The 15,136-nt window shown below is 35.9% G+C and overlaps 1 protein-coding gene across 1 annotated transcript in view; it reads right to left on the reverse strand.

Moving 5' to 3' along the window:
* Positions 1 to 15,136, reverse strand: part of GBE1 (1,4-alpha-glucan branching enzyme 1) — a 310,726-nt gene that overhangs the window by 136,159 nt on the left and 159,431 nt on the right. The window contains exons 6-7 of the mRNA XM_018054118.1: positions 13,748 to 13,838; positions 9,075 to 9,284 (exon numbers count right to left, since the gene is read on the reverse strand). Coding sequence (XP_017909607.1) covers positions 9,075 to 9,284; positions 13,748 to 13,838 — 301 coding nt within the window. The remainder of the gene's footprint in view (positions 1 to 9,074; positions 9,285 to 13,747; positions 13,839 to 15,136) is intronic.

The raw sequence follows: 15,136 nt of genomic DNA on the forward strand, positions 1-15,136 counted from the left end.
TCCCCTGGAGAAGGAAATGGCTACCCACTCCAGGATTCTTGCCTGGGAAATCCCATAGGATTTCCCATAGGAAGGAGCCAGGCTGACCACAGTCTGTCCATGGAGTTGTAAGGAGTCAGATGCTACTGAGCACACATACGCACACACATACACATACACTAACGGGTAGAGGGTTTCTTTTAGGAGTAATAAGATTTTTCTAGAATTGATTATGCTCATGGTTGCACAGCTCTGTGGCTAGACTCAAGGCACTGGAACTGTACACTTTTAAGTAGGTTCATGGTATGTGGACTCTAGTATTCTTGCCTGGAGAATTCCATGGACAGAGGAGACTGGCAGACTATAGTTCATGGGGTCACAGAGAGTCAAACATGACTGAATGACTAACACTTTCTTCTCACTTTCATAATCATCATGGTCAACATCGCTTACAGAGACCAGGTGACCCATTAGAGAGTTAGTTGGCCTCATTTGCCATCTCTACACAGTGCTAAGAATAGGCTTGTTAGAAAAGTTGGCTGTTACACTGTTTTGTTTCCAAAAGAATTAAGAGAAAATGTCAACTACAACTTCCCTTGAGTTTTACTAACACTTCTAGCATATAGAAGTTTGAAATGCTACTCGGGAAAAGGTCTAATCTTGGGGAGATATTTTAAGCTGGAAAGAGACAATGAAAGAAATCCTGATGCTGATGGCTTGTCTTACTAACAGTGAAAGAAAAAGAAGATAGAGTGAAGACCAAATAGAGAGATCTCACCATCACAAAATGTGGATGGGAAATTCAGAAGTTAGAGAAAAATACATCTGATCACTGATCCAAATGAATGGCAATAGGGGAGACCCTTAAAAAATAAATAATTTTTATGTTGCTGATAAATATGTGTCCTTCCAAAATTTTAAGAGATACCTATACTTTCTGAAAATAACTGGCTTGCTATAACATGGGTTATTTATCAGCAGCATTACACTAAGGAAATCATTCAGCTAGGAAACCATGAAATACCTCTTCATAACTTCAAAACTGCTAGTCCATAACCTGGAAAAGAGACATGCTTAAACAAGTTGTTTTGGTACACACAGATAAAAACAGAAAAATTGATTTTTTTTTCACATTGCACCTGCTTGTTTAAAAAGGTCCTAAGAAAAACCCAGACATTATCATTGACTTGAGAAAATTCCCAGACTTAAATGAACAACCATTGAATAGGGACTTTCAGACCATTTTCACAAGCATGTACCCATGTCTGAAGTTTAAAAAGCTGCTTCTAGAGCCATGCTCAATATTTTCAAATTTAAGGTAAATTACCAAGAACAGTCCTATCTTAGAGTGAGTTTGCATTTAAGAAGGAGAGTGTTAGGAGTAAAACCTAAATACTCAAGATATTTTCAGGATATCCCTGTGTACTTAAATTTTAGGCTTGTGGGAATAAACGAGGCAGATAATACCAGGCACAAAGTTTATACAAAGACTGTAAATCCTTACTCCAGTGCTGTGCTCTGCATCAGTAGAAACCTTTCTGCAAAGCTGAATAATCTCATAAACCCTGTGAGAGAAGTTATATTTCTACCATTCAAACTCAAATCCAGACAGATTAGATTGATACAGCAACTTTCTTAATCTCTTGTACAAAAGAGAATTAGTCTGTCTGCATTAGAGTCTGTCTGCATTAGAGTCTGTCTGACTCTACCTTCTTTGAAATAGTACATTTAACCAGTTTCCTTAATCAAGGTGAAATAAGAGTTACTAAAAAGAAGAGAAAAAATACTATAAAAGAAGAAAACAGAAATAATTTTATGGGACATCCAGCATTATTAAAAATAATTCTGTGAACTTTTAATATTCTTAATGAATAGGCTGCATAAGTTATTGTTTACTTTTAATTACCTGATTCCCTTTGGAATAGCTAGCTGTTTGCTAAATCGATGTCCAAAATTGTCTTTAAATCATCCATGATTTGCTTCTTATATTGAACAGGACAGGTATTTGTCTAAAACAATATTGTGTTTTTTACTTTAATTTTAAAAAATACTAAGTGTTCTGAAACCTATCCTAAGAAATTAAGCATGTACTTTCTTTTAGGGTTTTGTACTAAATATTAATAACATATATGAAAACTATTGTCTCCTTAAAGATAGGACATAGGGTATATACTTAGGAAGTCTAGTTAAAAAATCATTCACTAAATTTATGAATAAATTGATCAGAAAAAAGTTTCTGTTGCTTAAAAAAAAAAAAACTTTGATGTTAACCTTAATTTACCTAAGCAATTACCTGTAAACGTTTTTGACTGTGTGCTTTATCAGTAATAACTTTTCAGCACACTCCTCCATGTATGTATTTACTTTTCAGCATAAATACATGCCACGTTAGTAATGTGTTAATAGCTACACAAAAAGAAACTAACTTTAAAATAAAGATAAAATAGTCAAGACGTGGTTAAACTTAAACCACTTTGGTATGTGATTTTAATACTTATCCTGGCTATAACAGCTCACTAAAATAGATATATCTATGTGATATTACATAGATATAAATGAAAGAAAATCAATGGTATTTATAATTATAACCAATGGGTTTGAGATAAACTAAAATTGCAACAATTTTAGAAGCTTGGCAAAAAATGCTCCAAGATTCATGCATATGCACATCAAACTTTCTTTATGACTGAAATTATGTGTGGTAATAAAAGCACAAAGATGGAAATTTTTTCTTGCTATTTTGCCCCAAATGATTTCCCCATAGCTAAACTTTCCTTGAAAGCAGCTATTTCAAATTAGTTGTTAAAATGTCACCTATACCCTGAAGGGAGTTATTTTTTACATTTGTTTATTCCCTAACTTCTGATAAGCATATGTGCAGAAATTTCAAGCATATATATCTATCAATGTATCCTATATGAAGCTAAAACTTTTTCAGATACCTATTTTTAACAGGAGTTGAACACATTTACCTTCTTCATGCTGTTTTTCTGTTTTTGTTTTTTTGTGTGTGTGTGGCCATTTTTACTATTAAAAAAAGAGCAATCATTTCCCTTGATGGTCTGTGGCTTTTTGTTCTTTGCTTTAAAAAAAAAAAATCACAGAACAGCATACGACTTTAAAGTTTTCTTTAAAAAAAAATTTAGATATTTGCATTCATGTCCTGGATGCATAGCTTTTAAATATCCTGCTAGTCATCATGACATCATATACTCATTAATTAATATATCAAAGTACAAAGTGAAGTCACTCAGTCGTGTCCGACTCTTTGCGATCCCATAGACTGTAGCCTACCAGGCTCCTCTGTCCATGGAATTTTCCAGGCAAGAGTACTGGAGTGGGTTGCCATTTCCTTCTCCAAGGGATCTTCCCAACCCAGGGATTGAACCTGGGTCACCCACATTGCAGGCAGACGCTTTACCGTCTGAGCCACCAGGGAAGGCTAATTAATATATCAATGCACAGTAATTCTTAAATAAAGATTTATCATTAATAACTGATTTAGTCATGATGCAATATCATAAAAATGGGCTTCCCTGGTGGCTCAGCAGTAAAGAATATGCCTATAACGCAAGAGATGCATCCAGGAGATGCAGGTTCAATCCCTGGCTCAGGAAGATCCCCTGGAGAAGGAAATGGCAACCTATTCCACTACTCTTGCATGGAAAATCCTATAGACAGAGTAGCCTGGCAAGCTATACAGTCCATGGGGTTGCAAAAGAGTTGGACACAATTTAGTGACTAAACAACAAATATCATATAAATACATTCCAAATCTTTGTTTATAATTTTAGTACCTATGTTTCTGAGACCTTATCCCTGAAATGCAAGATTGACTTGACATTCAAAATCAGTAAATGCAATTCACTATATTAACAAATTAAAAAAGAAATACCACATAAGATATCACAGAATATTTAAGATCCAAATATCCACCCTCAGCAGAGATGGTCCCCATGAATTTCCTTCCACGTTCTAACTTGTGGGAAGGACTTAGAAAGAAGTAAAAGACCCAAATAATACTATAGTGTCTATACTAAAGGCTATTTTATTCTATGTAGTTAGGACCCTAAAAGATCAAGCTAGATTCACTTTTATTTCTTAAAGGAACTCTAATAACTCAAGATAAGAGTAAAGCGTCTTCCTGCCTAATAGTTGTCACATTACAAACTCATGCTGACAGAAATATGATTACTTTTGTACCTAAATGTAAGGTTCTGGGGAAAAAGAAAAAAAGAGCATTAGCTCTACTATGCTATCTCCTTTGAGATTCATATCTTATCTTTGAAGGAAATACTCAAGAAAGAAACTATTTTCATCTAGTGCTTTAGTAAAGGTTAAGATATAATAATTGTTTAAGCTCCACAAATGTGCAGTTGTCTTCATAATTTTATCAAGTGCATTTACATAGTGCCAGACACATATGCAAAAAATAGAATTTAAAACTGAAACCATTAAATGATATCCATTATTTCTCATTCTAGAAACTTCTGAAACTTATGGGTGACAGATTTATCAAGAAGTTCTCTTTACCAACTAAAGAAAGAACAAGCCAATCTCTGTTATGAACTGTCATTAGTAATTTCACAGAGCTAGAAGGCAGTTCAGCCAAGTAGACAGAAAATTAAAACATGGGCAGCTCCTGATTGGAAATTTATTCATAGCAGGTAATGAAATAGCACAGTCAGGATCTCTGGTACTACTCAGAGTGAGAGATTTAATTCTGGTAACTCTGATGATGGCACTTGAATCAGAAATTATAAGTGGTGACAGGTTGTGACATAGAGACAGGATGAAATGAGCATCAGCAACATATCTTGGTAGAAACTGATTCTACATAAGATCAACTTTTCCAAACAGTAAATATGATAATTTCAAATATTATTCCAAGTTCTCAAAAATTATTCCAAGTTTTCAAAAAAGAGGCTTATTAGGATCATAGGTTAACCATGAACCCTTTTTATATCCACTTTCTAATGGAATATAATATTAATCAACACATTAAAGATAAGGGGTAAAAAATGCCCCGTCTTTTAAAACATGAAGTATAAATATAATTGCTGATTTCATCTGGATAAGAAACAAACTGAAAATTATAAACCAGTTGCTATCCTAAGTATAGAGTAATGGAAAAAGTTTGTGTTTTCCTGTGATTATATGGATGAAACATGTAGCTTAGCTGGTAAAGAATCTGCCTGCAGTGCAGGAGACCCTGGTTCGATTCCTGGGTCAGGAAGATACTCTGGAAAAGAGATAGGCTACCCACTCCAATATTCTTGGGCTTCCCTTATGGCTCAGTGGGTAAAGAGTCCACCTGCAATACAGGAGACCTGGGTTCGATCTCTGGGTTGGGAAGATCCCTTGGAGAACAGAATGGCAACCCACTCAGTATTCTGGCCTGGAGAATTCCATGGACTGTATAGTCCATGGTGTCACAAAGAGTAGAACATGATTGAGCAACTTTCCTTTCCCTACATGCATAAAAAGAATACTTATTAAGTACAGCCACATACAAACAATGTTATTTGTATTTATAAAGAATAATAATTTATATTCTGGCTTCCTATGCCTTTTTATATTTTCTAATTAACAAAAATGACATTATTACTTTTATATTGATTAGTATTTTTTTTTGAAAATTGCCGATTTCGGACAAACCCTCTATCACAGAAATATAGCTGAGAAAAACAATAATATTTTCACATAGACAGTTATTTTAATATATCTCTTTTGAATTTGTGAAATGGCATATTTACTATGTATGGATAAAATGTGTTAGATGTGGAAATTTGTGAAATTTAACTGTAAAATTCTTTGATACTCCTAACAGTGAAATTAAAGGATACATGCCCCCAAATCTGTAATTGTTTGGATTATAAATTGCAGCAGAAATGACGCTGTGTCTGTTCCAGACCTAGACCATAACAAGGAAAAGAGGACAGATGTCACACTGACCTATGCCCCAACTGCAGATCTAAAAGTAAAATAATCAACTGCCCTTATCTGGAGTCACTGCATGTTGAGCAGGCTTGTTAAGCAGCAGTAAACAACCAAAAAAGCAAAGGACTTTAATCATGAACGCTGATTATAAAAACAGTTTTCGCATTACACCAAAACAATGTTATATTACATATGCTATAACTGGTGAGATGGGGCTTCCCTGGTGGCTCAAACAATAAAGAATCTGCCTGCAATGCAGGGGACCAGGGTTTGAATCCTGAGTCAGGAAGATCCTCTGGAGATGGGAATGGCACCCCACTCCAGTATTCTTGCCTGGAGAATTCCCTGGACAGAGGAGCCTGGTGGGCTACAGTCCATTGGTTTGAAAGAGTCCAACACGACTGACTGAGTGACTAACACTTTCCAACTAGTCAGAAGAGAAGGAAGAGAATGTAAAAGAAAAACTGTAATATATTTTCATCAGGCTAATATAAATTTTGTCAATAAAGATTTTAATCAATTATACCACAGTATGTGCTTCCTAGGTGGCACTAGTGGTAAAGAACCAGCCTGCCCATACAAGAGACATACGAGACATGGGTTCCATCTCTGGGTCAGGAAGATCCCCTGTAGGAGAGCATGGCAACCTACTCCGATATTCTTGCCTGGAGAATCTGAAGGACAGGGCAGCCTGGCAGGCCATAGTGCATAGGGTCACAAAGAGTCAAACATGACTGAAGCAATTTAACATGCATGCATTGAGAAAATAATTCAAAGATAAGAATCCTGGAATCTTTAGCATGTTATAAATTGGCAAACCTAAATATTATAGAATTATTTGTGTGAATTTCGATTTAGCTTTTAAGACATTTGGCTTTGTAGGATTTATCTATGTTGTTTAATGACGTTGTAACTAAAAGCATAAACCTATATAGAAAATACTAACTCTATAAAAATTAGAGGATTTAGACATATGAAATAAACAAAATATTTGAATTATAGAAAAATATTTTGAATGGAACTATATTTACAAAAGTTTAAGCCTACATGACATAACAAAACCAAAAAAAAAAAATCACAAGAAAAAAAAAAAAAACTAAAATCATACATTATATTTACCAAAAGTAAGCACTTGATAAAGACTAACAGTTAATTCAATGAAGAAGAAAATAAATATTAAAGTTTAAATATGTCTTAATTTCAATACCAGAAAAGTTTTAAAGATAGTTATGTATAATTCCTTTTCTTTAAAAAACTGGGTAACTTTAAATGGACTTTGAGAGCTCAAGATATGGAAAAAATACAGTATAATACATATTTTAATAAAACAAAGTATCATAACATAGAAATCCATCTACTGAATGTATTTCTTTTTAAGATTCAGTTCCACACCAAAATTGTTTCAAAACATAAAGACTTAACAATTTAGTGTACTTTTTTCATAAGACACAGTTCTGCAGGATAGAGTCAACACTTATTCATCCAAATATGAACCAGAAAGCTACATTAATTGTATTTCTCATCCACATTCTACTTTTAAAAGATTTACTCAACAATGAAATTAAGAGTTGTATCATAGAATTAACATAGGTTCAGTCCTTTTTTTACTTATTATAAATCTGTAGTATAAAAAGCAATGTTCAATAAGATGACACAAATACAAAATACCTTTACGGAGGAAATTGTATTAGTCCCCAAACTCTGCCTCCTTTTATAATGAAAAATCTGAGAACCAGAATGATTAATTTGAACCAGAGTGAAACTAGGCCTGGAACCCTGCCATCTGCTTCTGCCTCTTGTGTCTTTTCTCATATATTATGCTGCTTCATCTGACATGAGTGATTCCTACACGGCTACGAAATATAAAATAACGCCTGATATTAAGAGTGAAGCAAAACAACTTCTTCCATGTAAAGTCATTAATTTATGTTCAAAAATTAGAATTTTTCTTTTTATCCAAGTATTTGCTGAAGCAGTTTTCTACTCTTTCGGTTTTCCATATGTGTGGTTATTTATTTGTGGTGTAACATCCAACAGAAAATTCATTAAATTCTTTCAGAAATATTATAAAAAAGTTAATTAGATATTACTTGACACCCTGCCACTTTTAATACACCTGAAAACATATTTTCATTATATTTTCACTTATGATGAAAAAATGGATACAAACTGATAATATTTCCAAGTTTAAAAAGTTTTGCCATATTTTGGAATTTAAATTTAATCACTTAAACACCCTTCTAATTAGATGGCAAGTCAGAGATATGTTTTAATCTTAAGAAACTGTTTCAGGACTAAGCCTTAGTTTATTACCGGAAAGATGGTCATAACAATAGTACTTACTACATATAAGCAGAGTTGTTGTGCATAATAAATAAAATATGTAGCTGCTGCTGCTGCGGCTGCTAAGTCGTGTCTGACTCTGCGCAACCCCACAGACGGCAGCCCACCAGGCTCTGCCATCCCTGGGATTCTCCAGGCAAGAACACTGGAGTGGGTTGCCATTTCCTTTCCAATGCATGAAAGTGAAAAGTGAAAGTGAAGTCGCTCAGTCGTGTCTGACTCTGAGCGACCCCATAGATGAGAGCCCACCAGGCTCCTCCGTCCATGGGATTTTCCAGGCAAGAGTACTGGAGTGGCTAATATATCTAAAACACCTGGCACCATTCCTGACATATTACATACTAATGTTAGTTGTTCGTAGAGTTTAACTGCTATCAAAAACATGATACTATTAAGATCCTGCTGCAATTAAAACATCAGTAACATTTAGATAGCAAAACATGAAGTATTTTTAGTAGTGTACTTAAAACAATGTTATTTTTCAATTAAAAGGCAATTTTCTATGTTTAATTCAAACTGATAAAGTGTTCTTTAGATAATTAAAAAATTCACATTAAACTTTTAAGTGGCAATATAACCAATATATGTTAAATAGCATGTGATTTGTAAAACTGAAAGTTAGTGCAACTTACCACTAATACATGTGCTAATCAAAACAAGGTAAATTCAATGTATGATAAACTTTTCTCATAATTTTTTTTAAAAAATTAAGAAACTAAATACCAGTGACAGAGTACACATACAATGAATTTGGTAAAACTCCTTGAATTATTTTTTAAACAAATAAGACATTTCATATTATATGTACATACCTGGCGTAGGCAAATAACCGACTATCCCATAGAATATGAGTCCCTCTAGGTCCATAATGAAAGTAACAGGACTCAGTCCCATCAAACATATTTAGTCCATCTTCTGAATTTTTTGAGGCATGGCTGTGTACCACATCTAAGAGGACTGTAATACCCATGGAATGAGCTGTATCAACCAGTTCTTTCAGCTCTTCAGGAGTTCCATAACGGCTGAAGGTAAAAGAGACAGTAAAAACAAGATCACATCATATTTAAAGGAAACAACCAATTCCTTATTGACAATCAATTGTTTTAGCAGAACAGTACTAGATACTTCAAATATGCAAATATAGTATGATATATTAGACACAGACCAAAGTTGCTTAATATTTGCTATCAGGCATTTTTACAAGCATTTAATAAAAATAATCTAATAACTGTAAATTTATAACCCAATAAAAGTTCACATTTTAAGTAGGCAGATAGTAAAATTCCCCTTCTCCATATTCAGAGCTTCTGATTTCCATTGCCAAAGCTAGTTAGTTTAAGAGGCATGGTCATTCCTGTCTACATACCTGGCCATCCCTTTGTGTACGCATGGCTGGGGTTGTGGGGCTCTCAGAATACTTCTTTGAATATCCTTAGTGGCTTGATTGAGGCCATCTTTCCTGCACTTACTTATTCCCAGACTGGAACACCCCAAGTACCAGTGGGCCGTGTCACCACCCAAGCAGGAAAGATGGGCAGTTCACAGGTACATGGATTTGTGTTAAAAATGGTTTTCTAGTCTGTGAAATAGGAAACAAAACTCACTACCTAGAGGAAAGCCTTTTTGAACCTTCGTAAAGTCTCAGTATTGCAGTCAATCACAGCATCAGGGCTTCCCTGATGGTTCAGCTGGTAAAGAATCCGCCTGCAGTGCAGGAGACCCCGGTTCCATTCCTGGGTTGGGAAGATTCACTGGAGAAGGGAGAGGCTACCCACTCCAGTATTCTGGCCTAGAGACTTCCATGGACTGCATAGTCCACGGGGTCACAAAGAGTCAGACACAACTGAGCAACTTTCACTTCACGTCATAGTATCAACTTTTGCCTTTTAAATAAGTAATTATGCTTGTGATCCTACTGCACAATCTAATTTGGTTCCTTCCAAAAGCTTTAGGGGCTTGCAAGATGGCACTAGTGGTGAACAACCAACATGCCAGTGCTGGAGACATAAGAGATGTGGGCTTTAACCTTGGGTCGGGAAGATCCGTTGGAGGAGGAAACAGTAACCCACTCCAGTATTCTTGCCTGGAGGATCCCATGGACAGAGGAGCCTGGTGGGCTACAGTCCATGGGGTTGCAAAGAGTTGGACACAACTGAAGTGACTTAACACATACAAAAGCTTTAGATTTGTGACACTCTACTCATTACTCTTCTTATCCTAGCTACCTGGCCTCTTTTGCCGCTCACTGAAAAGCATGTTCAATGAATAAACAGCCCTAAAGTTTCATTCATTCATTCATTCATTTGCTCTACAAATACTAATTAAGCAGTCTACTGTGTGCCATAAATTTTTCTATGCTCTGTGATTCACTAATGAACAAAATAAACATCACTGGCCTTATGGGATTTGTTTTCTAGTTGGGTGATAGGAAATAAATCAGCAAAATATGTGGAATATCAGATAGCAGTGACTGCTCAAAAGAAAAATGAAGCCAGGCCACTAGCGAGAAGGTTTGCTATTTTAAATAAGGTCATCCGTGAAAGTTTTATGACAAAGGAAATATTTGATCAAAGATAAGAAAGAAGTAGGGAGCAAGGTATGCAAATATCTAAAGGAAGAGTGTTCAGAAATAAAGAGGCATTGGAGACAGAAATGGGCATCTGAAGAAGAGCAAACACACTAGTGTGACTGGAGTGTAATGATCAAGAAAGAGAGGACTCCAGACACTGTCCAGGACCCAGACAACATGAGGTCTTAGGCTTTTATTTCAAAAGAGCGCTGAAAATTGTTAGAGAGTTCTGAGTGACATGCAAGTGACATGATCTGATTTTCATCTTAAACAGATGACGTTGGGTACTTTGCAGAAAGTAGTCCATGTGTGGAGGAGAAAGCCAGGAAAGGGAGAAAAGAGAATACAGAGTGACCCATTACAGAGCTAATGAAATGACTCAGGTAAGAAGTGGCAACTTGGACAGAATGGTAGCAGTGGGCACAGGAGAAGCAGACAGATTTGGGATACATTTTGAAGTTACAGGTGGCTAGTTTTCTGATAGAGTGTAGTGCAGACCATACAGGGAAAAGGTAAGTATAATGTAGTTGGCTTAAGTAACTGAAAGACAGAAATGTGATCTACTGAATTAAGGAAAATAACAAGAGAAGAAGGTTCGAAGATAAGAACAGAAATATAGTCTGGAACAGGCTAAGTATGAGATACAAATTAAATATCCCAACCTCAAATAGAAACTGTTTGAAGTTCACAACAGAGGTGAGGACTGGGGAGTTCAATTCGGCGGTTGGCATATAAAATGTATTTAAACCATAAGAATGAGTCTTACTGCTGCTACTGCTAAGTCGCTTCAGTCGTGTCCGACTCTGTGCGACCCCAGAGACGGCAGCCCACCAGGCTCCCCCATCCCTGGGATTCTCTAGGCAAGAATACTGGAGTGGGTTGCCATTTCCTTCTCCAATGCATGAAAATGAAAGGTCAAAGTGAAGTCGCTCAGTCATGTCTGACTCTTCACGACCCCAAGGACTGCAGCCTACCAGGCTCCTCTGTCCATGGGATTTTCCAGGCAAGAGTACTGGAGTGGGGTGCCATTATGAGATCCTAAAGATACTTCATTTAAATACCGAAGGGAATGGAACCAAGGGCTGCACACTAGGAGGGCCCATCTTTAGTGGTCAGAAAGAACAAAGGAAATAAAGAAGAAGCAACAAAAGATGTGAGAAAAACCACAGGAAACTTTAATATTCTGAAAGCCAAGAAAAAAAAAAGTTGAAAGAAGGTGTGAGTAATCAATTGTGCCAAATGCTGCTGACAGGTCAAGTAAGCTAAGAACTGATGATTGACTTAATATGTGGAGGCCATCAGTACCTTAGATAAGAGCAATTTCAGCAAAGAGTTAGAGTACCTACTTGGAATGAACTCAAGAAAGAAGAGAAGTAGAGGAATTAGAGATAATAAGGACAGATAACTCGTTCAAGGAGAAATCCTATAAAGAGAAACAAGTAAAGGGATCAGTATCTTTTCTCTATGTCTGGAATGCTATCTACGTACTCCCACTTCACCTTTCTCCCTAGATAACCCCCCACTTTTTAAGATTGAAAACTGCTTATCTCTTAATCATGTTTTAAATCTCAGTTGCAACATCAGTTTAGATCTAATCTAAACTGGTCAAACCACTGGTTCTATGCTATCAGAACAATTTTCCATCTTCTCAGCTTTTATTACAAGTGGAAATCTTAATATATTTACAATTACTGGATTTCTGTCTAAGATCATGGCGTCTGGTCCCATCACTTCATGGCAAACAGATGGGGAAAAAATGGAAACAGTGACAGACCTTATTTTCTTGGGCTCCAAAATCACTGCAGACAGTGACTGCAGCCGTGAAATTAAAAGACACTTGCTCCTTGGAAGAAAAGCTGTGATAAATCTAGACAGTGTATTAAAATGCAGAGATATTACTTTGCCCACAAGGACTATATTCAAAGCTATGGCTTTTCCAGTAGTCATGGACAGATGTGAGAGTTGGACCATAAAGAAGGAAGAGTGCTGAAGAATTTATGCTTTTGAACTGTGGTACTCAAGGAGACTCTTGAGAGTCCCTTGGAGAGCAAGAAGATCAAACTAGTTAACCCTAAAAGAAATCAGTCCTGCATATTCATTGGAAGGACTGATGCTGTAGCTCCAATACTTCAGCCACCTGATGTGAAAAGTTGATTCACTGGAAAAGACCCTATGCTGGGAAAGATTGAAGCAGAAGGAAAAGGGGACCACAGAGGATGAGATGGTTGGATGGCATCACTGAATCAATGGACATGAGTTTGAGCAAACTCTGGAGATGGTGAAGGACAGGAAAGCCTGGTGTGCTACAGTCCATGGGTTAACAAAGACACTCCTTAGCAACTGAACACCACCACCAGCTGGATTGATGTTTACATGCCACCACACTGTAAGCTCCATGAGGCAAAGTTGGACTTGTGCAACTTGTGGTCACTCAGATCGGTACCTCTCCAACTGCACAGGACCCTCTGATGTTTTTCTGCTCAGAGAGTCATATTCCTTGGATTTCAGCCTGGGAAGAAGGACACTTCTGTGGGTAGTATAAATCCCACCAAGGGCCTTCTCAGTTACCTTCCTACATAAGTGAATCTCTTTCCAGAAAAGGATATGAGCTCTAGCAAGGCGCTTCACTAAGCCAGTATTTTCTGACTAAAGCTTAGCCTCCAAACATGACAATTCCAGCAGGCTAACTGGATTTTCTATACCAGAAATCATTTCATGAAAAGCAATCTTAAATCAGGCTAGTCTCTAAGGTTTGATGAGAGAAGAACCTATGATCTTAAAAGAAAATGCTCAGATTTTATTAACTCTGTTAACCTTAAAGTAGGTCATAAGACATCATATGAAACACAGAAATTCAGTCCATTTTTTAAATTTTTTGTTCACATAAGATAATGGATATCATGTCCTTCATTTTACCTTGAAGCTGCAAAGAAGCTTGTGATTTGGTAACCAAAACTGGCATAGTAAGCATGTTCCATGATCGCCATCAACTGAATGCAATTATATCCTGTATAAGCAAAGGTCAAATAGAGATTAAAAGCCACATATAAAAAAAGTAATAAAAATATATATAAACACAGCCCCCTGTTTAAAAGGCATTAAGTTTCTCACATAATCTAATGTCTGGTCATTTAAAAAAGTTCTACTACTTTAACATTTTTTTCTTGTCTGACCTTCTAAGACAAAATTGGACAGTTAGTTCTTGAGGGTTATAGTCTAGCTATTTGAAATGTCTTCATTTTAACAAGTAATAAATGATATGCAAATATACTCTTAATTTGGCTTTAGAATATTAAAGATGACAATCTGCATATGCTAAACTTCAGTTGCACTTGTAATATTCATTTCGAAGATTATGAAAGCCAAATAGAAGTAACTGATTGCATGCCATGTACATTACTTCACCTTTTTCTTTATATTTCTCTTATTTCTAGCCTAAGATATACCATCAAATCAATTTTTCTAAAAGGTGGCTTTTATGAAGCCAGCATTAATGCTTCCATTTTCCACTTCCATTTCCATTTTTAGGTGTTTCTAGCACCTAAAAAATTACTCCATAGTCATCCATGTGTAAACCTGTGTGCGCACACACACAAGTACACACACATACATCTTTCCTTGCTCTATCTGAAAATGTGTTTTGCTTTAACTCTAAATGAACTGGCTCAAAAAGATAGATATGTATTTTTAAAAGTTCTTAATACTTAAAAATACTTATTAATGTGTTTTTAATGTAAGCAAATAATCAGAGTAGAGTAAGTTTTGGTCTTCTTAAAAAACTAAAACATTCTTTTTCATCAAAGAAAAATTTGGTAAAATTTCCAAATATGATTTGACTGTCTTCTGCAGTGTACATAGAAAATATTCCTGATGGACATCTAGGTTGCTTCCATGTCCTGGCTATTATAAACAGTGCTGGAATGAACATTGGGGTACACATGTCTCTTTCAATTCTGGTTTCCTTGGTGTGTATACCCAGCAGCGGAATTGCTGGGTCATAAGGCAGTTCTATTTCCAGTTATGGTATGGGGATGGAGGTGGGAGAGGGGTTCGGGATTGGGAACACATGTACACTCGTGACAGATTCATGTTGATGTATGGCAAAACCAATACAATATTGTAAAGTAAAAAAATAAAATAAAATCTGAAAAAAAAGAATATTCCTATTCTGTTCTCAAAATCTAATTCATTTTAGTCTAACTTCTTGTGCACATATTTTAGTACGTAATTAACACTGGAACAATTATAAATTCACATTCAGAAGTAGGGATTCTTAAGTTTAAAGGACAACATAAACTCCATGAT

Source organism: Capra hircus, chromosome 1 (assembly GCF_001704415.2).
Source record: "Capra hircus breed San Clemente chromosome 1, ASM170441v1, whole genome shotgun sequence".
In the NCBI taxonomy this organism is placed as follows: domain Eukaryota; kingdom Metazoa; phylum Chordata; class Mammalia; order Artiodactyla; family Bovidae; genus Capra; species Capra hircus.